This window comes from Poeciliopsis prolifica, unplaced genomic scaffold, assembly GCF_027474105.1.
Source record: "Poeciliopsis prolifica strain line A6 unplaced genomic scaffold, Auburn_PproV2 SCAFFOLD036, whole genome shotgun sequence".
In the NCBI taxonomy this organism is placed as follows: Eukaryota; Metazoa; Chordata; class Actinopteri; order Cyprinodontiformes; family Poeciliidae; genus Poeciliopsis; species Poeciliopsis prolifica.
In genome coordinates, this window is record NW_026562411.1 from 3,335,099 (window position 1) to 3,361,032 (window position 25,934).

General features: G+C 38.4%; 2 protein-coding genes across 2 annotated transcripts in view; both read right to left on the reverse strand.

Moving 5' to 3' along the window:
- efnb2a (ephrin-B2a) overlaps nucleotides 1-8,644 on the reverse strand; it is a 31,787-nt gene extending 23,143 nt beyond the window's left edge. Inside the window, exon 1 of the mRNA XM_055052807.1 lies at nucleotides 7,873-8,644. Coding sequence (XP_054908782.1) covers nucleotides 7,873-7,985 — 113 coding nt within the window. The 5' untranslated portion in view covers nucleotides 7,986-8,644. The remainder of the gene's footprint in view (nucleotides 1-7,872) is intronic.
- Nucleotides 8,645-11,798: 3,154 nt separating this feature from the next.
- On the reverse strand, nucleotides 11,799-20,845 carry arglu1a (arginine and glutamate rich 1a). Its single transcript, XM_055052847.1, has 4 exons — nucleotides 20,295-20,845; nucleotides 18,629-18,854; nucleotides 15,422-15,505; nucleotides 11,799-13,198 (listed from the first exon to the last, which is right to left on the reverse strand). Exons 1-4 carry the CDS (start codon nucleotides 20,624-20,626, stop codon nucleotides 13,034-13,036), a joined length of 807 nt encoding a protein of 268 aa, XP_054908822.1. The 5' UTR covers nucleotides 20,627-20,845; the 3' UTR covers nucleotides 11,799-13,033.
- Nucleotides 20,846-25,934: the final 5,089 nt, after the last annotated feature.

A 25,934-nucleotide genomic window follows, 5' to 3' on the forward strand; every position in this document is an offset into this window, starting at 1 on the left:
TAACTAATAATGTTCAGAGTCAGTGAGAAGAAGAAGCTCATGCTGCGAGGTTATCTTGGCTGACATTGAGTGCGTTTGGGAATAAGGAATAAAATCCTCTCGCTATGCAGAAATGAGGAGGTGGTGATAGGATGTGAAGCGTCCCGGAGTGGGAAAACCTCCAGGCTGTGTTTGGATGTCTGTGGGATAAATATGAAGTAATTGATGTCTGAAACAAACAGATCTGAGGACTGAAAGTGTAAAAGAAAAACTGGAAGCGGCTGTTAAAACAATCTGAAAATCTCGTTTTGTAGATTCAGAACAAGTTGGAACTCGGAGTCCGCAGAGAGCCGGAAAAACAAAAACTAGGATTTGGCACAAAGGACTGGATAAACTGATCATTAATCCAACTATCATTTCTGAGAGGATTTCTGGCTCTGAAGTTAAAATCTTCTCCTGAAACGGCAGCAAATCTGAAAAACTTCAACTTTTAATCTGATGAGTGCAAGAAATCATTTTAAAAATCACAAAAATGATCAAATACAAAACAACATTTCATTTTGTAATACTCGGTTCATCATTTTATTCATGTGTTCAAGTTTAACCTGTTCATAAGTGAAACTTTATTCAATTTCAATCTACTTTAAAAATAACGTAAAACTACGACTGCAGCTTTCAATTATTCTAATTATTCCGACGATTAATCGATTAATCTGATAAAAAAAATTATTCATTTAGCATATTTCTTATTTAACCGCTTAAGCCCTTATTGTGCAATAAAAATGTAAAACAAATAATTAAGAAAATAAACATTTTAATAAAATGCAATGATAACATTCCCTTTAGCTTGATTACAGTAAAGGATGCATCAGCAGCTAAGAAAATATTTATAAAGTCTATAAAAGTATGAAAAGTTCATATTTTTCTACTTGATTTAACATCAATACAGTGTAGGGATTATCTGCTTATTGTTTGGATTAAGAAATTAATAATTGGACAACAAAATGTGTTTAATAGAAGGTGAAGCTAAAACTTCAACTTTAGGAGTCCTGGGTAGAAAATACTTACAGAAAAAGTATAACTTTGGCGTAATTACTGCTCTAAATAATTTATTCTTTCAGCAAAGTGCCTTTTTTAATCTGCATTACTCAGTTAACGATTAATCTATTACTAAATTAGTTGAGGATTATTTCAACAATTGATTAATCACGATTAATATGATTAATCGTTTCAAATATTTTTCAAAAATAGACCCAAACTTATAAAAATATTCCACTATCATTATTTATTTACCAAAACCAAATGATGCGTTTGATGCAGCAGCCTGTTGGGTCACATTTAAATAGTTTGTGGAGTAATTTGGGTCCTGACCCGACTGAACACAAACCCGCTCCGTCTCCGATGTGAATGAAAACGCCGTGACGCCATTTTAGCTGGTTGTCCAGAAAAACGCTGCAGCTGATCCAAACAGGTGCTTCGGAGGGGGATCGTGTTCCCGCTCTCCTGCCATCTCCACTCGGACTCCCACAACATTTCCACTGCACACAAAGCCTTTAATGGACCACAGCCCCATCTTATCTAAAGCAGCTCATTGTTCCTGATCTGCCTGGTGAATTTTTCCCCTCGCAGTCCGCCGGACTTCTGCTTGTTCCCAGATTCTCCCAGACCAGACTGGGAGGAAGACCTGTCATAATCCGGGTTCGTTTGTGGGTCTTAAAATCCTAAATGGGACAGAATTTGACGTTTAAAAGTGGCGCTCTTTACTGAACTGACAGGGAATTTACTTTGCTTCATATTTTCAGCGGGTCACAGTGAATTTATTGAGTTTTTTACTTCAGTTTGAGCTATTGTTACTATAAAAACCTGCTTGCAAATGACTGAATTTAAAATAAATTATTGGAAAAAAATCAAGTCACCAAGTTTTTGAACTATTTATAACAATTAATATTTAACTTCTTTTGCGTCTGAGAAAGTTTTATAGTGAATAAATGTACTGATTCTTCTTTTAATGGATCCTTTAGTTCATATTTTATATAAAAACAAAAAACCAGAAGCTGAATCGTTTGAAAAATGTGTCTTACACTGAAAAAACATAAAATCCTACCAAGAATTTTTGTCCTTTTTTTAGTGCAGATATATCAGTTCACTTGAAATAAGATCAAACTAACTTTTCAGCAAAATGCAGGAGCTGGTTTAAGGAATTAATTGTTGAATATTGATTATAAAAAAGTGCTGGTTTCACTGGCTGTTACCTAGCAACCCAGTTCAGTTCAACTGGGACATTGATAATAATAATAAAGAGGTTATAAGTGACATAATCTGCCAATGAAACTAGAACTTTGCCTCTAAATATATATTGAAGAATATTGAAGTCACTTGAAGTAAGTTTTGTAACAAATGTAACATGTACGTTGTCATTAACAGTCTATTTATGGTCTTTTTGTTTTGCTTTCTCAGGAAAGCAAAACAAAAAGCTGCATTTGTAAAAAAAAAAACAAAAAAACAATGTAAACGATATTCAGTTTTTGGTCCAATTTAGTGCAAATATATTAATAGACTTAAAATAAAACAAAACTAACTTAGGAGTGAAATAGGATCTTGCTTTAAGTCAATAATTGTTTAACACAATTTTTAAAAAATTACTAGATTCACTTGCAGATTGTTGCACTTGTAACATAGAAAAAATGTCTTTAAATAATCTGCCAGTTGAACTATTTACTTTTCAAATTATATTCAACAATTATTCACTGAAAACAAACTCCTGCATCAACTTTTGGTTCAATTTTGACTTATTTTACGTGAACAAAGAGATTTGCACAAGAAATTAGGCAAAAAATACTTGGTAAGATTTTGTGTTTTTGCAGTGTAGTGAAAGACTAACGACACAGATCATTAAAGGAATCTAAACAACGATGTGATTTCACTCTGAAAATGTTCTTGTTTTGAGCTTTTGCAGTAAAACTCTGGCTGTGTTGTTCCATATTTATTCTTGTTTTTCTTTCCTTTTGTTTATTTTAATTTTTTTGTCTCCACTCACACACCGTGGCCTGATCTGCAAACCGCTGCGTAACGAGAACGCTCAATAAACGCTGACAGAGGAGGCGAAAAGCCAAATAAATAAATAAAAACTGAAACGTCCCAAAAGGACGAAGACGAGAGGCGGAGAGGACGGCTGCAGACTGGAGCAATAAAAGCGAAGGAAGAAAGAAAAGGTCACGGAAAACACTCAGAGAGAGGAGGGAGGGCTGGAAAACACATTACAGCATTCCCTCTCATGATTGTAAATGTGTTCGACACACACACACACACACACGCACACACACACACACACACACACACACACACACACGCCACCCACCAACAGGCTTCAAGGCACGCTTGGCCCTTTAAAGTCTTCCTAAAACGTCTTTTTTTTCTCCCAATCCCGTCATAAATATTCCCGAATCAAAGCGCCGGAGCGTTTTAACACGGATCAGGCTGTGAAAAACATTCAGTGACGTTTTAATGAAGCTCCTCAGGCTTCCAGTTCGTCCTGCTCACCTGCTTTTCCGCCATGTTTACGTCCAGCCGCACATTTCCAGCTCCTGTTCTGAACGCCTCATCAAACTCTCCTCAACCCGACACCAACGCATCAGGTCTGAATTTAAGGGATTTTTCATGAAGAACTGATTTAAAGGTGGAAAAACAAGAATACACTGCAAAAACAGAAAATATTACCAAGCATTTTTATGTACTTTAAGATCTTAGTGCTCTTGAAATAAGGCAAAAACTAACTTACAAGCAACCCTCCAGCTAGATAAAGCAGTTAATAATTCCTTAATATTGATTTAAAAGTATTAGTTCCACTTGCAGTTTATAACATAGAAAAACATTATTTTTACAGCTGAAATGATCTGCTAGTCTTATTACAACATCATTAAAGAATCACTGACTGTAAACAAGCTCCTAAATGTCAAAGAAAAATTACTCATTAGTTAGTTTTGTCTTATTTTAAACATACTAAGATATTTGCATTAGAAGCTACACACAAGTGTTAGGTCAGATGTTGTGTTTTTACAGTGTACGGCTCCTTTCCTTCACTCCACACTGCAAAAACACAAAATCTTACCCACTATTTTTGCTCTAGTTTCTTCTGAAAATATCTTAATCCACTTGAAATACATTTTCTTTCAATAATCCTCAATAGTTACTTAATATTGATAAAATATTTAGATATATCTCTTACACTTCTGATCAGATACTTTTATTTTGTTCTCAGTGAAAAAATCTGCCGGTTGAACTTTTCCATAAATATTAATGAATAATGTTTGGTCATGTTTCTTGTGTAAACTTGAAATAAGACAAAACTTACAAGTAACTTTTAGGAGTTTGATTAAAGTCAATATTTCCCTAAAATTGATTCAAAAATACTAGTTGCAGATTTTACACTGAAAACATGAGAGAAAAGTGAAAAAATCTGCCTTTTTCAACTCTGTTAAGGAATTCTTGACCTAAAACAAGCTGCTTTGTCTTGCTGAAAAGTTTGATAAGTTAGTTTTGTGAGCTGAGATGAAACAAGACCAAAGACACTTGGCTTGATTTGGTGTTTTTGCAGCATTTTTGCAGCGTTTTTGCAGCATTTTTGCAGTGTTTTTGCAGCAGTTCATTACAGATTCAGACCGACGCGGCTGCAGCGAGGGGTTAATCCATGCAGATCTCTGCAGAGAGAAACGGGGTCTTTACTCCCCTCTACCTTTCATCCTGTAATCCAGACCCAGACATAATTACCCTCCTTCCCCTGAGAGACGCAAAAAAACAAAAACTCTTCCCCAGTTTAACTTTTTCTTCGTCTTCTTCTCCTTTAGACAAAAGTTGGTCTCTAAAAACGAAAAGTCTTGGATTAATTCTCCTGTTTTAAAGAGAAAAAAAAGAACCTGACAACTTTTATGCAAGTTAAAAAAAGAAAATCCTTAGTTTAGAAAAGGACCCCTGAGGTGCCCCCGCCGCTGCCCGGTCACAAAGGGCCTTTGGGGCTCCTCTGTAATCTCTTAATGAACTGCAGCGGAGGAGAGGCAGCGCTGCGTTTCCATATCCCGTGTAAAGCGGGGCTCTCTTTTGTTTCTCCCTCCCAGCTACAAAATGGATTAGCGGTTGGAGGAGGCGCGGCGATGTGAGCAGGGGTCACTCTCTTGTTTTTCTGACGAGGCTCATTTAAGAAAGGCCAGCAACAATAAGGTTTAATCGACGGAGAAACACACACACACTTTAAGCTGGAACCGAGATTTAAAGTTTAGACCATAAAAACCAGAAGAGAAAGCGCTAAAAACCTGATGCTAACCGATCCGATGCACCGATCTGCTGTTGTTTTTGGCCTGTACCGATTTGTGTTCAGCTGATTTTCACAAATTCCAGTTTTTTCCTGAAAACAATCAACATAAAAAAGTAGAAAAAAACTAAAGGATGCAAAGATAAATCAGCCAAAATCTCCTTAACTTTGAGGGATTGGTGATCGGCTCACTGCAAAAACCTCAAATCTTACCACTTTTTAATTCATTAATACTGATAAAATAGTTAATTATGTACTTATAGCATGACAATTCTTCATTTTATAACTAAAATATTATCATTGCAAGTGAATTACTGACTTAAAAACATTTATATATTTTGCTAAAAAGTTTCTCATAAGTCAATTTTGCCTATTTAAAGTGTATTAAGATGTTTGCACTAAACATGAAGCCGATTTTATCAGAGGTTTGATTGACTGTTCCTGTCTGCAAGTTTGTAGTTAACAATAATCATCTTAAATGTTGTCAACGCAGCAACTTTCCTGATATTTTTAGCAACATTTAAGACAAAAAATATTGGTTTTGGCCAAAATCGGAATCGGCAGATCGGCCAGTATACTGCAATCGGTCCACACTTTAAAAATATGGTAGCAGATACTCTCTTCAGTCAGAGGCTTCTTCCAATTTGCAGTAAACAGTCTGCTAGAGGAGCGCCTTCATGTCTGTATCTGTCATTATCTGCAGCAACTCTGTAAGTGAATGAGTTTCGGGATGAGTTTTTAAATTTTAATCGTATGACTCATCAAAATAAAATAATTTCATATTTATTCCGATTTCTGCATCTTTTACAGAGTTTCATTTCCAGGCTGAAAATGGTGGAGGTTGGTATATTTGATGCATTTAATGATGACAGAAGAAAAAATCTGATTCTGTTCCAATCAGGTTGATTCAAAGTGACTCGTTTCTGGTGCTTTGGATGCTGAAAACAAGTTGAAACTTTGTATTTAGGTCAAATAGATTACAACAAATCCAGATTTAACTTTGACTTCTGCGCTCCTGGTCCAGAAAACTCCCACTCTGAGGCCTCCACACGCTCCAGCGGTGGACACATTATCACGTTTCCAGTTGGTTTCCGTACGTTAGAGCTGAACTGCAGCTGCAGGTTGGGTCATAAAGGCTTCTTCCTTCACTATTTGGTCATTTTTTGCTAATTTTCCTCTTTCTTTCTCATCATCTGAGCCTCTCATGTTCCTCCCTACAACCTAGATCAGCCATCCAGAGAATTAAAACTCATAAAAATCTGCCTGTTATGGCGTTAACGTGGTTATTTTGCTGCTTCTGTATCTTTTATTGATCTTTTTCAACTGATTTCAAACAACCAGGCAGTTTGACATGCAAAGCTGAAGTTCAGTCGAGTCAATTTCCAGATAACTGACCTACATCAGTTATTTTAGCACATTTTTCACATTTGCAGGTGTTAAAATAACTCCAGAAGATTTCAACTCGGCAGGTTTGCTGTGTAGTTTTATTTAATTTCTCTGAAAAGTGTCTGATTTTGTAAATGAGCGGAAATTAAACTCACTAGTTCACCTTTTAACACAAAAAAAGCTCAGTTTGCTGAGAGAAAACGCGCAGTTTTCAGCGCAGTTTAGCGCCAATCCGTGATCAGTCGCCACACTAAGACACTCAGACCTTCACCAACTCTTAACTCGCGGATTGAAACCAAAACTGGTTCGTAAAGGCGCAGTCTGGAGCTTGAAATGCGCGTCGCTTTGCGCCACTGAGTCCATCTCGCCGTCAGGGAGGCGCAGTTTGGAGTTTTGACCGTGACTAAACGGACACAAAGACGGGACCCAGTCCGCCCCCGCCGGCAGAGAGCAGCAGAAAAACAGAAAAACGACAAGAAAGACATCTCTTCTGGCATCACTGGAGGACGTAAAGCGTTTATTTCTGACGGCGGGGGGCAGAAAATACCGTATTTGTTCCTGAAGTTACGCAGAAAAACAGTCCAAGTTGAACTTTTACTTACAGAGACGCGATTCAGCGCAGCGGCCTGAATAAAGCTTTATCTCTGCGGCCACATTTCCAACAGAAATTACTCTGAAATCCGCCTTATTGTTCAGAGAAAACACTTCGACACACACACCCCCACACACACACACACACACACACACACACACACACACAGAGGCCCGCTGGAGCCCAACAGAAACAGGCTCCGTTCTCTTCACGCTCCATCACAATACATTCACATTCCTTAAGTTGGAATTATGTTTAATAAATTGTGTGTATTTTTGATATTTCTGGCGGCGACATTTCATGTATTCACCCCGCAGTGCGCAGCGCAAAGTGCGCGTCGTTTCTCCGCACATCGAGCTCCGTCTCCGCTCTGCGCGTAAATATTCCCACACTGGCGGTCGGAATTGTGGATTTATTCAACCAGAATGATCCGTGCTAGAGAAAAGCTTTAGAGGAGCGGCTTTATTTCAAAAAATAAAGAAATAAAAATATAAAATAAATGTCGAATTTGGTGGAGAAAGAGGGGGAAAAAATCGGCAATAAATGTTGCAGTTAATTTTTTCACAATTATTCTTTGCGCGAAGATGAGTGCGCATTTCGCTGCACTTACTTGGTGTTGGTCGTGTTCCAGTAGATGGACTCGAGAATGAGCGGCCGACACAAGTCCAGTTCGAAGGCGAGGAAGAAAACTCCAAAATAATATCTCCACATCGAGTCCCCCATGGTGAGCCCGCGCGCCTCCGGGATGGATGCGGCGCACACTCCGTGTCAGAGGGGGAACGGCCGTGTGGGGCCACGCAGAAAACAAAACAACAGAAAAGCAAAAAAAGATCTTCAGATTATATCCCGATCCAGCGCATTCGGACCCAACAAGCTCCGATCAGAGCATCTCCAAAGAGAAAGGGGGGGAAAAAAACAGAAAAAAGAAGAGCGCACGGTTGGTTCATTCAGGGCGCAGCGCGTTAGAGATCCATCATCCTTCAGGAAAAATAGAAATCCCTCTGCGTAAAAAGAGCCAACATCCAACAGCAGCAGGCTGAGGTATTCCGCGTTCAGCTGGAGCTGGAGGTGGAGGTGGAGGGCGACAAACTGTGGGTGACAGCAGCACAAAAATGGAACAATGAGGTCGGATGGTCGAAATGAACAAAATGAGCGGATGTGTGGATGAGAGAAACCAAAGGAGCTGGGATGGAGGTTCTCATTCTAAACAGGTCCGAAAAGAAAGAAAATAAAACTCCCAAAGTGAGGAAAGAAGGACAGAAAAGACAGAAAGCCGAGCACGCAGGCGGAGAATTAGAGTCCCGCAGATCCGTCCTCCCGCACAGCACCGCACAGCAACCCGCACGCAGGGAGGATGTCGCCTGATCGGCTGCTGCTCTTAAGCCGGGCTGGGAAGTAACTGAGAGAGACGCAGACTGGGAATATTTGGCGGAGCTGCTCCCGACCAGGCCCCGCCCACCGCCGCCGCCGATTGGTGGAAGTTAAAAAGAAGCGGATCCGTCAATCAGAGGCGGCAACTGGATCGGCGGGGTGAGAAATTACAGCCGAACCCTGTAATGTCACCGGACTGAGGGACACTGGACACCATGGAAATGGGTTACCAAGCAATCGATTTAATCAATTAATAATAATAATAATATTAATATTAATAATAATAATAATATTAATAATAATAATTATTATTATTATTATTATTATTATTATTATTATTATTATTATTATTATTATTATAAATATTAAAAAGAGAGATTTTGAGAAAGAAAGAGAGATGGATGGAAGTCAAATGTAATACCTGCACAGGTGAGGAAAGCAGAACGCATCCGGGTTATTTCCGTTTTCCAAACTCTGCATTCCTGCAGGATTCCCAAAGAACCGAACTCCTCATCCGAACCGAGCGCGTGCAGCCGGTTCATCCGCGTCAAGTTCATTAGAAAGCCAACAGCGCCCACTAGCGGCAAAACTATCAGGAGAAACCAGAGAAGATGGCATATTTATCCTCAAAATTATAACTCATCAAACAATTAAAATAAAGATGAAATCATGAGAATTTATGCAGCTTTAAAATGGTTCTTTGTATTTTTAAACCTTTTATTTTGATATTCCACTATGAAGGCTGCATCTTCATCCATCAGACTAAACTTTTAAATTAGTGTTAATGTTTTTATTTAGCCTTAGGAGTAAATAAGACTCATTATTTTGCAACAGAAATTATTCAGATTTAATTCCAGACATAAATATGTTTATTATTTGAAGAAAAGTGAAAATTATCAGATTATTTTAGAAACAAATCAAACTTTATAATCACTTTGTGCAGAAGCTGCAAAAATCCTGACAACTTTAGATTTATTTACTTATTTTGTCATATTTTTAGTCAAATATCTTAAACGTACAAATGAAACACTACAGTTTGAGAAACATTTAGGATACATTTCATTCATCTAAAGCACACATGTTGGTTTAAATGTGTAAATATACTTACAAATTGACTTAAATTCAACCAATAATTAAATCTTCCTCTATAATGGCTGCAGTTATACATAGCAGAAGTTGTTTATTAAAAAAATAATGACTGAAATTATTATTTAAATTTAAATGGAGACAGAAATAAGTTCATTATCGATAGCCACAAGTCAAACTTTTCAATTATTTTAAGGTGAGAAAAAAATATTTATCACAACTTCTGGGCTTAAACAATTCAGGTTTTTATATCATTGAAATAGTTTTTATTTTTAAATCATTTTCTTGTGTTGAAAACGAGTAAAACAATAATAATTCAATTTGAGTCAATATTTTCAAGGATAAATTCAGGGGAAAAAACTGCAGGGTTTTCATTAAACAAGAAACATAATAGAAATCATATGTGAAAAAGTTTCTTCATGAAATAAATCATTTAAAAACATGCAGCACCCTCATCCTCTTACCACTTCCTGTCCTCCTCTTCTTCGTGGTTTGCGGCAGTAGTAACATCCGGTTGTTGATCATGTGACTCAGGTGATGCAACTGTTTCCATTTCAGTTTTGCGACATTAACCAATTTCTATGTGTCTGAAAACATTTCACTGAAAAACATTTCATTTTGAAATCCTTCCATCAGGCGAGTTCAGTTTTCAAACTGTCAAATTATTTGTTGAACAGAAACGCAGTTCCTAATTCCTATTCCACATTATATCTCCGCCGTTTCAGTCACTTCTACTCAAAACTCTCTCAGATGCTGTTTTAGGGCGCGATTCGCTCTGAAAACATTGTTTTAAGCTCTTCACGCCTCCTGTTCGCGACCAGCCGTTAATTGAACTGATTCTCACCCACTGGGGATTCTGCAGGCTGTGGATTGAAACGTGTGAACCGCTGATTGGATGCTGATTGAGTTGCTTTAATTCAATCGGAAAGTGTTTTTAGGAAAATTAGACACCAAAAGCTGCAGGAAGCAGTTTGGGGTTTATATTACTGACCTTCGTTACTATTGACCTATAAAAACCGCAAGTGATAGATGCTTCACTATTATCTAATTGATTAGGTTAATATACCCACTACACATTTAAAGTTCATATTTTTCTAAAGAATAAACCCAGTTCTGGAGGAAGGGAGGCAGCAGCGGGGCCCTCCGGAGAACCCAAGCCGGGGTGAAGCGCACCGATCCCGGCCGCCGTGGAGGAACTGCCGGGTGAAGACGGAGTATGGAGCTATATTGCGACCAAAAATTTGTTCAGAAGAACAGAACAAAAATGTAGCAAAATTTAAAAAGATACATATATATCTTTTTGTAAGTAGAATTTTTTTATACTGTAAGAAAAAAGTTTTAAAACTTTTTAAATAATTTTGAACAAAAAAAAAAAATCAAGATGAATAAAATGCTTAAAACTACTTTTTGGATTTTTTAAATTTTATTTTTGGAATAAACTTTATTTCTTCTCCACAAAGAATATTATAAAGAAATAAAAAAAACTTCTCAAATCTGTCAGATTTAAAAAAATTTGTTGCTTTTAGCCTAGTCAAAGTTTCAGCTCAACACAAGGCTCAAGTTTGATTGTTCGCAAAGTATTTGTACAACTTTTATAAAGAATATATTTAACAGGTTAACATGATTTGAGTGCATTTTGTCTAAATAAACAATGCAAAAATCTTTTAGAGCAAATAAAAGAATGTTGAGTTAATAAGTAATACAAAAATAAACATTTCAAGATAGAATCTGAAATCAAAGTATAGATCAGAAATATTATAAATCTGATACTGATATAAACTTTGTATCAACACTTTAGTCAAATTTCTGTGCATTTTTCCTAAATAAAGTCCAAAATATCATCGGACAGCAAATTAAAATTAAGTCGAATTGACAAACAATAAAAAAGTAATTAAATTTCAAGATTTTAATCAACCTGGAGTAAATATACAGAAGCATCTGTTTTATTGTTATTATTCTGTATAAACCGCTGTCTGAAAAACCAGAAGTGAAGCACATCCTGGTCCATTAATGGTTTTACTGGTATCAAGAGCAGAAATCTGCTGACTCTACTGGTGAAATAATGATGAGACCTTCAGCTTCTGTTGGCATTCAATGGATTTATTCATCTGTTCAGTCCTTTGACAATTTAAGGGGGAAAAAACTCACATGACAAAATTAAGATTCCACAGAATAAAGTTATTATACCCACCTGAGGTCAAATAAATCATCCAAACACTCACTCACTCACTCACACACACACACACACACACACACACCTGCATTTTCACTCTGACCTCGTCTTACCTGAACTCGTGTCTCCTTTACGACTCAGCGGCGGCTTCGCCAAGTTAATTTACTACAACATAACAGTTCGCACATGTGGGGGGAATTGTGTTGGAAAACAAACCAGGGTGTTTTTTTTTTCCTCCCCGCGTTTTCTGATCTCTATCGCTTTTTCATAAGACGGTTTTAAAAGGGTTACACGGAACAGGAAATGGCTTCTGTCCTCCGTTTCCTGTCGGATCGATCACCAGCAGGTCGGGTAGCTGAGGCCCGGTTCGCCTGCAGAACCAGATTGTTTTAAGGTGGGAGGAGAAACGTTTCCGGAGGGGTGGAAGACACGGAGCGGGGCAGCCGGATGGGAAGCTTTCTGTGCTTTTTTTCAAATCTTTATTGTTTTTAAAATTAAAAAAAGAAAACACTTTATCTGAAGTGCTGCGCATAAGACTGACATGACATCAGCAACGAACATGAAGGAGTCCAAATAAATGCTGCTGTCATGAACTGTCATTCCGTAAATATTGACACTTTTAATGCACTTTTAACCGAAAATGTACCTTAATAATATCATTATTTACCAAATATAGCAAAGTTGACACTTTTAAGGCAACTTTGCAGTAAAAATGTAATTATTTACCGAGTGACCTTTCATGAGAAAAGTCAAACATTCATTCCCATTCCTTGATGTTTGCAACGGGTCACGTCCGCCTTCTGCACACTGCTTCAAATTAAGTGCTACCAAAAGCAGAGCGACAGCCACCCGAGCTGCCGGTGACTTTCCCCTAGCAGGACTACCGCTGGTTACATAAGACTCCCAGACTACATGAAAACTTCCAGGTCCCTAAAAGAGAGAAAATAAAAGCAAACAGGAGGAGTTCGTTCTGTCTGTCTGTTTGTTTTTAGGGGCGACGATGAAGGAGCATCCTCCCGACCTTTCCTTTAGCACTTCCAAAATGAAGCGAGCAAATCCGCAGCGGACGACACGGAGCGGGGCTGAACCATGAGGATGAGGATGGAGGGGCAGTGCAGGACGAAGGCGGGGCAGGGGAGTGTCATTCGGTCGCCTTCAGAGAGAAGGACAGCTTGGGTCTGGACTTTCCCTTCCCCAGGATGATTTTCTGCTCCTCTTTCTGCTGCCGCTGCCGGTCCTGCTCCAGCTTCATGCGCTCCTCGTGGATCTTTCTCTGCTCCTCCACGATCCGTAGCTGCTCCTCGGCCTGCGGGCGAGACGAACCGGGTCAGAGCAGAACCAGGACACAAACAGGCCCGGAACAAACTCTGTCCCACAAGTGGGACTTGTGCGCACAAGTTTGTTACGCACTTGTGGGACTTGTTTTTGGATCCAAAGACAATGATCCAATGTTTTTGGATCATTTATCTACCATAATATAATGGTAGAAATAATGCAAAAGCACATAGTCAAAGATCAATGCATTTTAAATTCTAAGAAATATTTAAAATACGAACTGGCAGACATTTTAAATATTCAAAATAAATTCAGCAAAACAAATAAAATTTATTATGAACTCTTTGTAAATAAAATTGTCCTTCAAAAAAAGGGGTGAGTTGAAATTATTATCACGTTTTTGTAGAAAGAGAGAAAAGAAAATAACTTTAAATCATACAAACTGATTTATCTTACCAAGTATTTTATAGTTTCTGGAGCAAATATTGTACAACTCTTGAAATAAAACGAAACTAACATATAAATGATCAAACATGCTGGAACTCTGCTTCGGTTGCTAGGTAACGGGCTGGAATTCCGCCGGGGTTGCTAGGTAACGGGCTGGAATTCCGCCGGGGTTGCTAGGTAACGGGTTGGAATTCCGCCGGGGTTGCTAGGTAACGGGCTGGAATTCCGCCGGGGTTGCTAGGTAACGGGCTGGAATTCCGCCGGGGTTGCTAGGTAACGGGTTGGAATTCCGCCGGGGTTGCTAGGTAACGGGCTGGAATTGTGCTGAGTTTAGTAGGTCAGAGGTCAGTCTGTCTGCTCGTTTGTGACTAGACTATCTGGAGGTTTTTGAAGCGGCTCATTTTCCAGACACCAAAAAACATCAACTGGTCACCAAAAAGCAGCTGGGTGACTTTTGTTTAAAGCAGTAAAAACCCAAAATGGAAGCTTAAAAACGTACAAAATTCCCATTTTGCATAACAATAAGGTGCTTTGTACCACATGTAGCACAGGCTGGTTTCCATCTCTGAAAAATCCCTCAAGGAAGCTGCGACTGCAACTATTTTAATTTTGTGTGGGTTCGCAATTTTCAACAAACGTTGGAACTTTTCGCCACAATGTTTTCTGTATTTCATTCTTTTCTGACCAATCACTGCAACCAATGTTTGGTACATTTGTGGATGGAAAACAAAAACAAAAAGAAGTTTGGATCCTTCAGAAAATGTTAGAGCAGGAATAACTACAAGGACCAGAGCAGAAGTCTGGTCTGCTTAAAAAGAAAAACAAAAGTCTGGGTTATTAAAATGAAAATATAAAGAACAATGCTTGGTCACTGTAAGCTGAGCCACAATGAGGAGACAGCAGGTTATCAGACTCAGCACAATATTTCCATATTAACTGTCCTGTCTGGCTACAGTTGCAGATCAGTTAAACAAAGAAAAACCTCTTTTCCACACATTGTTACATTACAAGCAGAGACTCAAATGACTCATCTGGATTTTTTACAAGATCAACAAAAAACAGAGCATGATTGGGAAGGAGGAGGAAAAGGATACAAAGTTTTTAAATGTTTGTTCCAAAAACATCAAGAAATCTGCTGTTTTTTTTTCTTTTAAAAAACATCAATATTTGATATATTTGCTCAATAATACAGTTAATATGGTAAATAAAACTGGACTGATATTAATTTCCCTTGTGTTTATTTTTTCTTTTTTCTTATTGGTCGTGTTGTATTTGTTTGGTTTCGATGGGTGATAAATTGTCTCAGTAATTATCACGATAAACGATAATATTGTTGTTTTGAGACTATTTTCAAGTAACATATTAATAACAGCATTTTCCTTCTCGAAGACCAGTTAACCTTAATTTTGTAAAGAACTTAACCAGCGAACTATTCCAAATATCCAACATAAAAACAACCAAAAGTGATAAATAAAACAGTAATAAAAACTAATTATATATGAAACCAAAAACAAAACCGATTTTAATGTCTGTAAACAAATAAATATTAATAAGAATGGCAGTTGTGAATATCATTTTGATTTATTACACGATTTATTGATTGGCCAAAATTTTCAAATCACTGGGTTCCTTTTTATAAATAATTTGTTTGAAGAAAATTGATTTTTGATCTAATTTTGGTCCCAAAAATTAGAATCAAATCAAATTATGAGACAGTAAAGACTCCCTCGCCTCATCTTTAATATAAAGCAGCAACTAGAATTCATCCCGGGTTCAGAACCGGGTTCAGAACCGGGTCGGATCGTACCAGCTTGGCCTGAGCTTCGGCGATCTTGCGGTTATTCTCCTCCAGGATTTTTTCCAGCTCCTCCCGCTTGGATTTCTCTTCCTCCTGGATGGGTGACATGGTGCCATGTTAGCGCATGAAAAAGTCACAAAGCACACACACACACTCTCTCTCTCACTCTCTCTCTCTCACACACACACACTCAGTCAGTCAGTCAGTCACTGCACCACAGAAAGTCTCTTCAGTCAGCCTGAATTGTTTTCTACAAACATAAAGAAACTGAGCGGAGACGTGAACGCCTCCCTCGACTACTTCAAATCTCTTCCTGGAAGAATTAAAATGCCTAATTCACACCTACTCTGTTATTTTAAAGTAAAAAAAAAAAAAAAAAAAAAAAAAACAAACACATTCATCACATTCAGAGGACAGAAACATAGACTAGAGAAAAAATACATCTGCTGCTTTTAACATCATCAAATGCAAGAGAGAAAAAGAAGAAGGAGGGAAGAGTTTGGCTCACCAATGAACGTATACCTACGCATTTTCCTTGCCTGTGTACCTACACAACTGGTGAACGCATTCGGCAATAAACGGCTGAATATTTACTGTCCCGTCCGGACCGTGGCCCCTGCAGAGACAGAGAGGCGCTCCTGGGGTCGAATATGGCGCGCTCCTCTTTATAAGTCAAATCTGCTTTAGCGCTCTCTGTGGGGCTTTTTGTTGTCTCTGTAGAGAGCCGCTGCACAAGGTGTGTGTGTGTGTTTGTGTGTGTTCGAGGAGGACCCGACCACGGCACACTTACAGTAACAGGACACAAGTCACAGGTGAGCTGAAAGGCTGCAGCGCCAGCTCGGGTCAAGAGCTAGTTAGGAAGGTGGTGAGGTGTATGTCCGAAAAACAACAACAACAAAAAAAATAATAATAATAATAAAAATAAATAAATAAAACACATCAACAGTATGACACCGAGCAGCGGCCCTATGGGAGAAGCAAGTTATGGTACAAAAGAAACCAAAAGAAACATCAAACTGTGGGAAATAACCAGTCAGAAAGATATTAATTCATATCATCAGATAAAACCATCGGATAGCCACCGAGAACCTGAAGGGATAAACCGTCTGTGAGTCAGATGGGATGAACATTTCCACACGGATCCAGTCGGGTTTCCCCGAACTTTTCTGATGAGGAAACTAAGTAGAGACAGAACGGGAAGAGAGAAAGGAGGAGGAACCTTTTATACTGAATTAGTACATCCCCTCGTTTTATTACTGTTGGTGTCTAGAGCGAAAGGCGTCTTTGCAAAGCAAAAGAAAAACTACGAAGGTCGACACTTTTCCCGCAGCTAGGCGTAACAATAAACTCTCTTTCAGGTGTAAAATCAGAACATGTTTTCACTGCAACGCTGCCTAAGTCGTCGACATATGCTAGGAGCTACATTTCTGCCCATTGAGTAACGTTCAGGTCTGTTGATTTGAACCGAAGCTCGTTGAAATAGTGTTTGAAAATGCTAACACGAAGCTAAAGTTAGTTTCCGATTCTGAAAATGGCTAAAAGTAGCTAAGCAGAACTTTGCCAGAAGACAAAGTGCAGAATGGTCTGGAACAGGCCGGAAGAGTCTTGGTGTTTCAGTTTTTAAAGTTTTAATCATTCAGGATGATCATGATAGCGAAACATTAAGTGGAATCGACCGTTGGCTACTTCCCGAATAGAAAGCTCCAATCAGAGGCAAACTTTAGCTACTAACTCAAGTTTCTAACTAAAATGTTTACGGTAAACAGGATACAAATATTTTCTCAAATATATTAGGATGATGTGCTACACAGAAATTTCCTTTAAAAATTATTTAATTATCTACCAATTTGTTCTTATTCAGCATTAGCTTCAGCTAGTGGCTTTAGCTCCTGGTAATCATGCTAGCTCAAGCTAATGTTGTTAGCGCCAACTAATTGTTTTAGCTCCTGCTAATTCTGCTGGCTCCTGCTAATCATGTCGTGCTAGCTCCTGCTAACCCTGTTAGCTCCTGCTACTATAGTAAAGAGATTAGAAGCCGATCACGTTTGTTTCAGCAGATATCTCAAGTTTAATGACAATGAAACTTTGAGGCAGTTTTTCCTCAATCCAGACGTTTTGTGCGCCGCACACGTTCACCTCAACCACCTTGACTTTTGATACTGTTTAAAACAAGGTAAAAATATACAATTATTCACTTAATTCTGAATTTTTATGTACAACAAACAACAAGTTTTAGGTAAATACGAAAATCACAACATATGAAGGCTGACATGTTTAACTAGTCATGGTGGCTATGGTGTCGAAAGTAAAGGAGGGGCACAAATCATTTTTATGTTTAGACTGTCAAATAGGCTGACCAAATAAATCAAGTTAATCTCAACTCCTACTTGTGATTCCAGTTAAAAAAATTAAAAATTGTAAGAAATGAACCAGAGAGAGAGCAACACTGTAGTGACAGAAGATCATTAAAACGTTGTTTTGGGGTGAAATTATTATTCCTGAAGGGTGCAGGAAACATAATCAACAATTTTACTGGTCGCCCTGATGTTGTGCAGCTACACTTAATTATTCAGACAATTTTAAAAATGAGCCCTTCATCGGGTTTTCTGCTGCAAACAAACAGAGGTAAAAAATAATATGATTTAAATCATGTCTGAGTTTTGCAGGGAAACGTTTGCTGGTGTGATTAATGAAACAAAAATTAATTTAGCTAAACTGGGAACAAGTTTCTACTGAGTAAATATGATTAACAACCAAAATTATAATTTAGTATCTTAACGAAGATGCAGAAACAGGAATAATCTGTATTATTATTGTAACATTAATATTGCAACATAAGTTGCTATTTAACCTGTGGAGTTAAATAGCAACAGGATCTGGGTTAGAGTGAGGTTAAAGTTTCATTCAATCATGTTTTTAATAATCAGTTTTGCTAGTAAAAATGTGTAATTTGTGTCATTCGCTGCTGCACAATGTCAACATTTTCCACCTTCAGTTGGAAATCAGAGAGAACGTTTGTCTTCTTACTCTACAGCTTTTAACTTGCTGCTGTTTTAATGTCAGCTGCAAAAGAGAAACCTCTGCTGCTTGTGTTCCTCCCTCATCCTGTGTGTCTGAAAGCAGCAAAACTCCAATAATTTGTTGGGGACTGAAAGCGCAGGACGGTGGGTGGAGGCAGAAAGAGATGGGGGTGCATCCCAAACGACCGAGCGTTACCTCTCTGGCCTTCTGCGCCGCCAGCTCGGCCTGCCGCTGCCGCTCCAGCTCCTCCAGCAGCTGCCGCTCCATGATGCGCTTGGCCTCCTCCACGCGCCGCAGAACCTCCCGCTCGATCTCGTCCTTCCGCTTCTCCAGCTCCTCCTCCACTCGCTTGGCCACCAGCTCCTCCACCCGCCGGGCCGTCTCCTCCTCAATCAGCTTCTCCTCGATCTCCTGCTGGCGGCTGGAGGAAGAGGCGCGGGAAGAAGAGGTTAGCTTCAGCTGGCCGACAGCAGAGACACCTTCCTGCTGTCGAGTCGCGGTTCTAACAAGTCTGACCCGCGCCATCTTGGGAGGCAAAGCATAACTGAACCACAGCTTCGAAAACAATGAAAGGAAAGTAGACACATTACTCTCATGTGACGTCACACTTCCATGATCTTCACAATTGACCTCCATCTTGGCAGGCAGTTGCAAAGAAATAAGCCATAAGTTTAGAACTTGATCTTGCTTCGTTCCTAACTTAACAAAAGTACATTACAACTATTACTCCATCACAATTTTTGGGTACTTTTCCCACCTTTGTGTAATACTAAGAGAAATATCAATAATATTTACAGTTTTCTTTTTTATGAAGTTGCTTCACACCCACCAGCAGATGCACTGTGATTCAGACTTTCTCAGATATTCATCAAGATATATTTATCTTGATAAATATGTCAAGACAAATTTGGTTCAGTTTATGGATAGCATCCGTCCCACAACCTTTAAATCGGGGCTCAGCCACTCCTAGAATGTCCTGCAACTTTCAGATGCTTTCTTGCTTCAGCACACCTGAATCACAGGTTACAGAGGTAATTCAGCCTGCAGCAGGGATGCATGTAAAAGTTACAGGATATTGACTCTCAAAGACTGAAGCTGGAAACCACAATTCTACATGTAAGCCTGCAGAAAATCTGTTTTATTTATTCAAAATGTTACTTTCTTAATGTCTTACTCCTATTCAGAATTCCACTTTTGCATTGCAAGCACTTTTATTAACCCTAAAAATGTGTAACTATGGCCTAAATGAACAATAATTCAAACCATTCATAATTGATGTTCAATTTTCAAAAATATATCAATGTACGGTGTTTTTCCAATGTATTTAGAAATATCTTCATGTCATAATAAAACACAAAAATCTTGCTTTTTGAGATAAAGTTTCACTTTTGTGTTTAGTTCTCATATTATGGCACAAACTGAAGTACATTTGATCAAAGTTATATATAAAATAACACTGCTAATATTAACTTCTTTGACACAAAAATAGATTGGAGTTAAGTATTTCACAATTTTCATCTATATTTATCTCTCAGGTGCTAGGATTTCAAAGTCTTTAATATAATGCCGATGTAACCTGAAGACTATTTAAAACATTCAAATTAAATTAATTTCCTGAGACAGTGCATTTAAAAACTGCCTAAAATCTGTAGTTTTTCTCAATCAAAAGGTTTGCGGATATGATTTATGATGTTTGACATTCACTAACAGCTCCAGTGGCAGCCGTTAGCATCGGTGGTTAGCATCTCAGCTCCTGTCCGTTCAAATGAATGCAGTTAACTAGCCGTTAGCTTAGCATGCATACATAGCAGCGGCTGGTTATGCAACATCAGCACATGTAGATTTTGATTATTATACCCACATTTTCCTCTGTCTCTCCATCTCTGCCTTCCTCTCCTCCTCTTCCTTCCTCTGCTTCTCGTCCAGAGCGGTCCTTTTACTCAGAGTCCGGCCGAAAATGTCGATCCTCTCCGGGGGAGACGCTGCTCGCTCTCTGCGGGTCGAGGCTGTGGTGGACCGGGACCGGGAGCGAGACTCTCTGCGCCGGTTTCTCTTAGACTCCCGGGACTTGGATCGTTTCTTGGACCGCTCCCTGTCTCTGGACCGGGATCGAGACCGGCTCCGTTTCTTGCTGTGCTTGCTGCTTTTTGAGTGTTTAGACCGAGACGTGCTTCGGCTGCGTGAGCGGCCCATGGTGACCAGTCTTACGGCTGAAATGTGGACCACAATGCACACTCTACTCCAACTGCTGCTCTTCTAACTCTGGACTTACAAAAAAAACAATCAATGCAAACAACCGAATCAACTCAATTTGCTTTAAAAAAGCATTTAAACAGCTCCTTAATTCGCCCTCCTTAGTCGTTACAAGGCAAGATGGCGCTTGTCGAGTTTGTTGTTCCCAGCAGGCACTGCGGTTCTCGGCATTTTCCGTCAATCTTCGGAGGGTCCTGTCAGTTTCACGAACCGAACAACCGTCAGACCTGTCAAAAGTGACAGAAGACGTCACTTTTGTTTTAGGTTACGCTGAATTTACAGTTACGACTGTTATAGCTGTTGACGCAGCAATTCATTTTGAAGACGTAATATTTTACACTATTATAACTTCATTTAATTTCTCTTTGGGATTAATAAAGGAATTTTTAAATTTTTGAATTATGTAAAATAATTACGTTAAAAATACTGTTGCATAATTTTTCATTAAATATTTCACTTACATATTAAAATGGTCTCATGATAAAATACTCTGAATGTTTATCATTTGTGTTTAATGCCGAATAAAGCTAGTTTGGCTAGTAGCTAGCCAAGCTAGAACTAAAACTAGTACTTAAAACCGAAACTAAAGTAGAAGCTAAACTAAAGCTAAAACTACAGGTAGTTTTAGCCCCTCCCCCTAAAACTAGCATTAACAAGAACTAAAGCTAGCCTTAGCTAGCATTAAACCTGAATCATACACATTCAGGTTTCTCATGAGAGAAACAAACATTTTAAAATATATTTAATTGTATTGATGAATTGTAAAGAGGAAATAAATCATTTTCCGATAATCTTAAACACAAACGCATTCAGAAAATATAAATGAACATCAGTACGTGTTTCTACAGACCATGTAACTACATAAACTGGAAATGTAAAATTGTTTTGATTTTTTTTTAATTAGCAGAATATCAAAAATGTTTTGGATATATTTATGTTTTGGTGTTAGGGTTAGGGTTAACTAAATAAAATGTATGTGAGTATTGCATCTATTTATACCCAACCCTAACCCTAACCTGAATAATGTGGAAATTGTCTGTTAATTCCTACTAAGATTCAAGTTGTCTATAAACATTTTATTAAATCTAATGTAGGAATTATTTAAAATTATAGTCCATTTTAGTCGTCTATCGCATTTTTCTAAAAGATTAAAGATTACATATTTTTCAGATTATATGCAAATTATCAGTTTTTGATGCAACAACAACAAAAACAGGAAAATATATGCAACCACTGGGATGAATTTATGATGCAAGTTTAAAGTTGTAATTTCTATGCTGATGTGTTGCTCTGCTGTTTTCTTTGACATCGATCAGCAGAGTCTGACACTGATTTCAGAACTTGTCTCCGCTTGACCGATATCTAACTTTTCCCTTCTCCATTTTTAACTGTTGTTGTCATGCTCTACCAGAGGCTAAAATGACGCTTTAATCTGATCATGTAAATATAGCGACGCAGAACATCAGATACCGCACAACAAACAGAACGGGTCAGAAAAAAGAAAACAAAAACTGACAATGGCGCAATCCTGCACAGATAGATTTGCCGTTCCACTCTGGAAAATGAGGCCATTGTGATAACGTTCCCCAGAGGGCTGAGCTCAAAATAAACCGCTTTTACTATATTTAAAAACACACGATGAAAAAGTCCAGCGAATCAACTTCAAAAAGGTCACATCACTCAAACCTACACGAGACATCATCTGAAGGATTTTTATTCTGTATTTTTCAGCTGAGTCTAATATTAGCATGTACTGATTCAGGAGGGTGACTCAGTGGGCAGCTTCATCTGCAGAATAAAAATACTTTTAATTGTAGAAAACCTCATGAAGGTTGTCAGATAGGTCGCTGCCATCCCAGCAGATTAAAGAGCAGAACATGTTCTGTCAAACTTTAGGGCTCAGAATCCAAACTTCCTCAGAAACAAAGCAAAGAACCGAATAATGGGGCTTTAGAGACAGAAACAAAGGCCAAGCTTATTTTTTCTCCATGCTTGAAGTCAAAGCATCTATTTTTTTTATAAGTTGAGGTCTATTTTATTTATTTTTTTCATGGGCTGGTAAATTTTGCTCCTGCAGATGAAAGGAGCTGGCATTACAGAACCATCTGTGCCTTGTTTTTTTTTCATTCGGGAAAGAGAGGTGGGAGCTTTAAAGCCCCTTTTGATGAATAATAGAAAATGTTTCATGAAGGTGAAAAGGAGAAGAATTGCAGCACAATCCCAGTGGGGATGTTTGTTTTTCTGTTTGACTTTAGAGGCGCTCTGGGCTGGTCGGGAGGGTAAAACGTACCAGTTCAACGTCTCTGTTTTCCTTTGAAATGGCTGCATATGCACAGGTAATCCCAGGGGACGGAACCAGCAGTTCTCAAATGTCAGGAAGGTTTAAACGTGTTTTCCTCTGCAATGTGGCCCATAAAAACGGTCAAAAATAAGTTTACTGATCCATCTGAAAGGCTGCATACTCAGGGTACTCCTGGTATCGAAGTGTTTTTTTCTTACTGATTTGTTGACATTTGTTGATCTTGAATTTAATTTTGCTGGTGAACAATTTTTCAAGATGGACGCCAGGTTGTCCTGGAATTGGATGAATGTGTTTGGTGTCAAACCACGCAAAACTACAGAAATCACATTTTCTCTGTCTTGTTTTGTCTGGAAGCCATCTTTCAAAATGGCCGCCACGTTTGTTTGCAACAAATAAACAGTTGATGTTACCGAGAACAGCTAACCAGCATGAGCTCTGCTGATGCTAAACTGCTGAGCTGCTAAACACATTTTTATAAAACAGCAGAAGCTAATGCTAACCATTAAGACAACTGCTGCTCAGCCTGTAAAATGTTGCATATTATTACTTCAAAGTTACTGAATAAAGTTAAACCAGAAGAACTTTTATGCAAAATCAAACTTTGCTTCACCCAAATCTGCTTTTAATTAATGTATCAAGACTTTTCAAGGGAAAATTGATCTAATTTCTGATTTCATTCAGCAGAATTAGTTAAACTGTTTTCTATTTCTTCCAATTGATACCTAGAAAATCAGCTAAATTATTTTTAATTAGACAAATCTCCAGAACCATTTGGATCTTCAATCATTTGTATAACCTTTTCCAGAAACAAAACTGACAGCTTTATTTGTTAAATTTAATTATTGCTTGTGTAGTTTATTGTTAAGTGAATAAGAACCATTTTTTGACCTTTTCGATGGTTTTGGCCCAAGTGACACTCCTGATTTAAATGGTTGTCAAAAACACACATTGCTGCTTCCATTCAAGTGGATAACTTTTGAATAATTTTCTAGAACCACACTTTAAAACCCAGAGCTGCAGAACCCAACCCAACCAGCTCAAGTTAATCAAAAAGTCCATCTCTTTCACATTTTGTGATCAAAGTTTGCCCTCTTCTTTCAGAGGAGCCTCTCAGGTCCGCCGGCCCTGCCCCGCCGCTGCTCTTCAGGGGGAAAAACACTTAACAAACACAGGATCTGTTTTATAAAGCCCTGCCACATTGTCATATTGTCATGTTGATGGCCCAGGGGTCTGCGGATAAAGAGCCATTGAGGAGGGGAACCTGAAAGCAAGCTTCGCTCTCCTCCCTTTTACTGCCTGAATGAGAGCACTTCTTTCACCTCGGCCCGGCGGAGGACACAGAAAGAGAGGGAGGATGGAGGGGGAGGAGAGGAACTGATGACATGGAGCAGAGGAGGGGAGAAATCAGGTTTTAGGAGGTTATTGAAGTGTCCAATCAGACGTTACTATTATTCTGCCATTAAAGCTTCAATCCGTGCATTTTTTCTAGAAAGAAAATAGAACTTTTTCTACAATGATCACCTTTTCAAACAATTATTTTAGATTTATCTGAATTTCAGATTTAGAAAATTTTTGCCATTTTTGACTTGAAACTGTTTAGCCTTTTTCCCCCAAGACATTTTTGAGATTAATCTAAAAAATTCTGAGTTTTGACTGAATGTACTGCTTTTTATTTACATTTATTTTGAGATCATTCTCAGAAATCTTCTAGAAAAAACAAGGAAATGTCAGAGATTCAAAAGTCTAAAATTTTAAATGTTTTCAAACTCAAAAAATTTGCACAAGTCAAAAGTTTTAGATTTTGGAAAAGTTTCAGAAATTAAACCAAAACATTTAGTTTTTTCTAGAAAATATTAAACTATTCAAACCTAAAAAACATCCTTGCATTTTTCTCAAAAATTACAGAAATTAAACTCAAAATTTATGAAATTTTTGGTGGAAAATTACACCTCATTTTTGTTTTTTTTAATCTGCATTTGCCCTAATATGCCGTCGTACATTGGAGCAGGTTCTGAAGTTAACAATATTCTCTTGTACTCAGACACTGCCGGGACGTCCAAAGGTTGTCTGATTAATCTAATCCCAGGCTGACCTCTGCTGATCCGCTGGCCAGATGTCCGACCATCACTCAGAACCGACCGTCCCGATCATTCAGTCGATTCAAACCCAGTAACCCTGAAAAGAGGCTCTCCATTAACGACGACGGCTATATGCCAAACGTCTTCCTCACGGAGCTGACCTCCTCCACAAAGAGGGAACTTGGCGTTCATCTTTCTAAAAGGGGCGGGGCCAGAGAAGATATGGGAGGGCAGGTGATTCTGCTGGGTCAAACCCAGAGGTCAAAGGTCAGGTTTGAAGTGTCTGCCTCCAGGGGAATCTGATCTATGTTGCTCTCATCTCCAGATATTCATTTGTCAGCTCATCCCTGAAATCCAGAAACTGAACAAGTAAAAAGCTGAACATGAGTCCGATAATCCACTCAGATTAAGAACTGGGAGTATATAGTATCATAATGTTCAAATCAGTCATGAATCCAGGTGAATTATTAAAGCTAAAATGATTTGTTATGTAGATTTACTACACACAGGTGACCTATTAGGTCTGTGGTCTATAAAAAACACATTCATTTTTTGCTCAAAATCATTCTTAGACTATAACATTTTGGCTGTTTTAGGGCGTCATCGCTTTAAATGCTTCTGGTCAAAAATGATTAAATCTGATTAAAATGGCTGCAAAGAGATGCGCAGTTATACAACCATGCATCTTTGAAAAGCAGAAGAGGAGCCTACTGCACAACCAACAAGAATGCAGCAAGCAGTTTCTGGATGGTAAGACAACAACAAAACACTTGTCTTTTGGTAAAACCAGCTGACCAAATGTGCTGGGTTGCTAAGTAACGGCACAGTGCCATTGGTTTTTGAAACAGCTCATTTTCCAAACACCAAA

Bases quoted from the DNA above. Each gene is read 5' to 3' on its own strand.
- arglu1a (XM_055052847.1), bottom strand. From the start codon at position 20,626: ATGGGCCGCTCACGCAGCCGAAGCACGTCTCGGTCTAAACACTCAAAA. The intron at 18,855-20,294 runs GTGGGTATAATA...CTCTTCCTCCAG, and splicing joins ATGGAGAGACAGAGGAAAAT to CCGCCAGCAGGAGATCGAGG. The intron at 13,199-15,421 runs GTACGATCCGAC...TCTCGCCCGCAG, and splicing joins CCGAAGCTCAGGCCAAGCTG to GCCGAGGAGCAGCTACGGAT.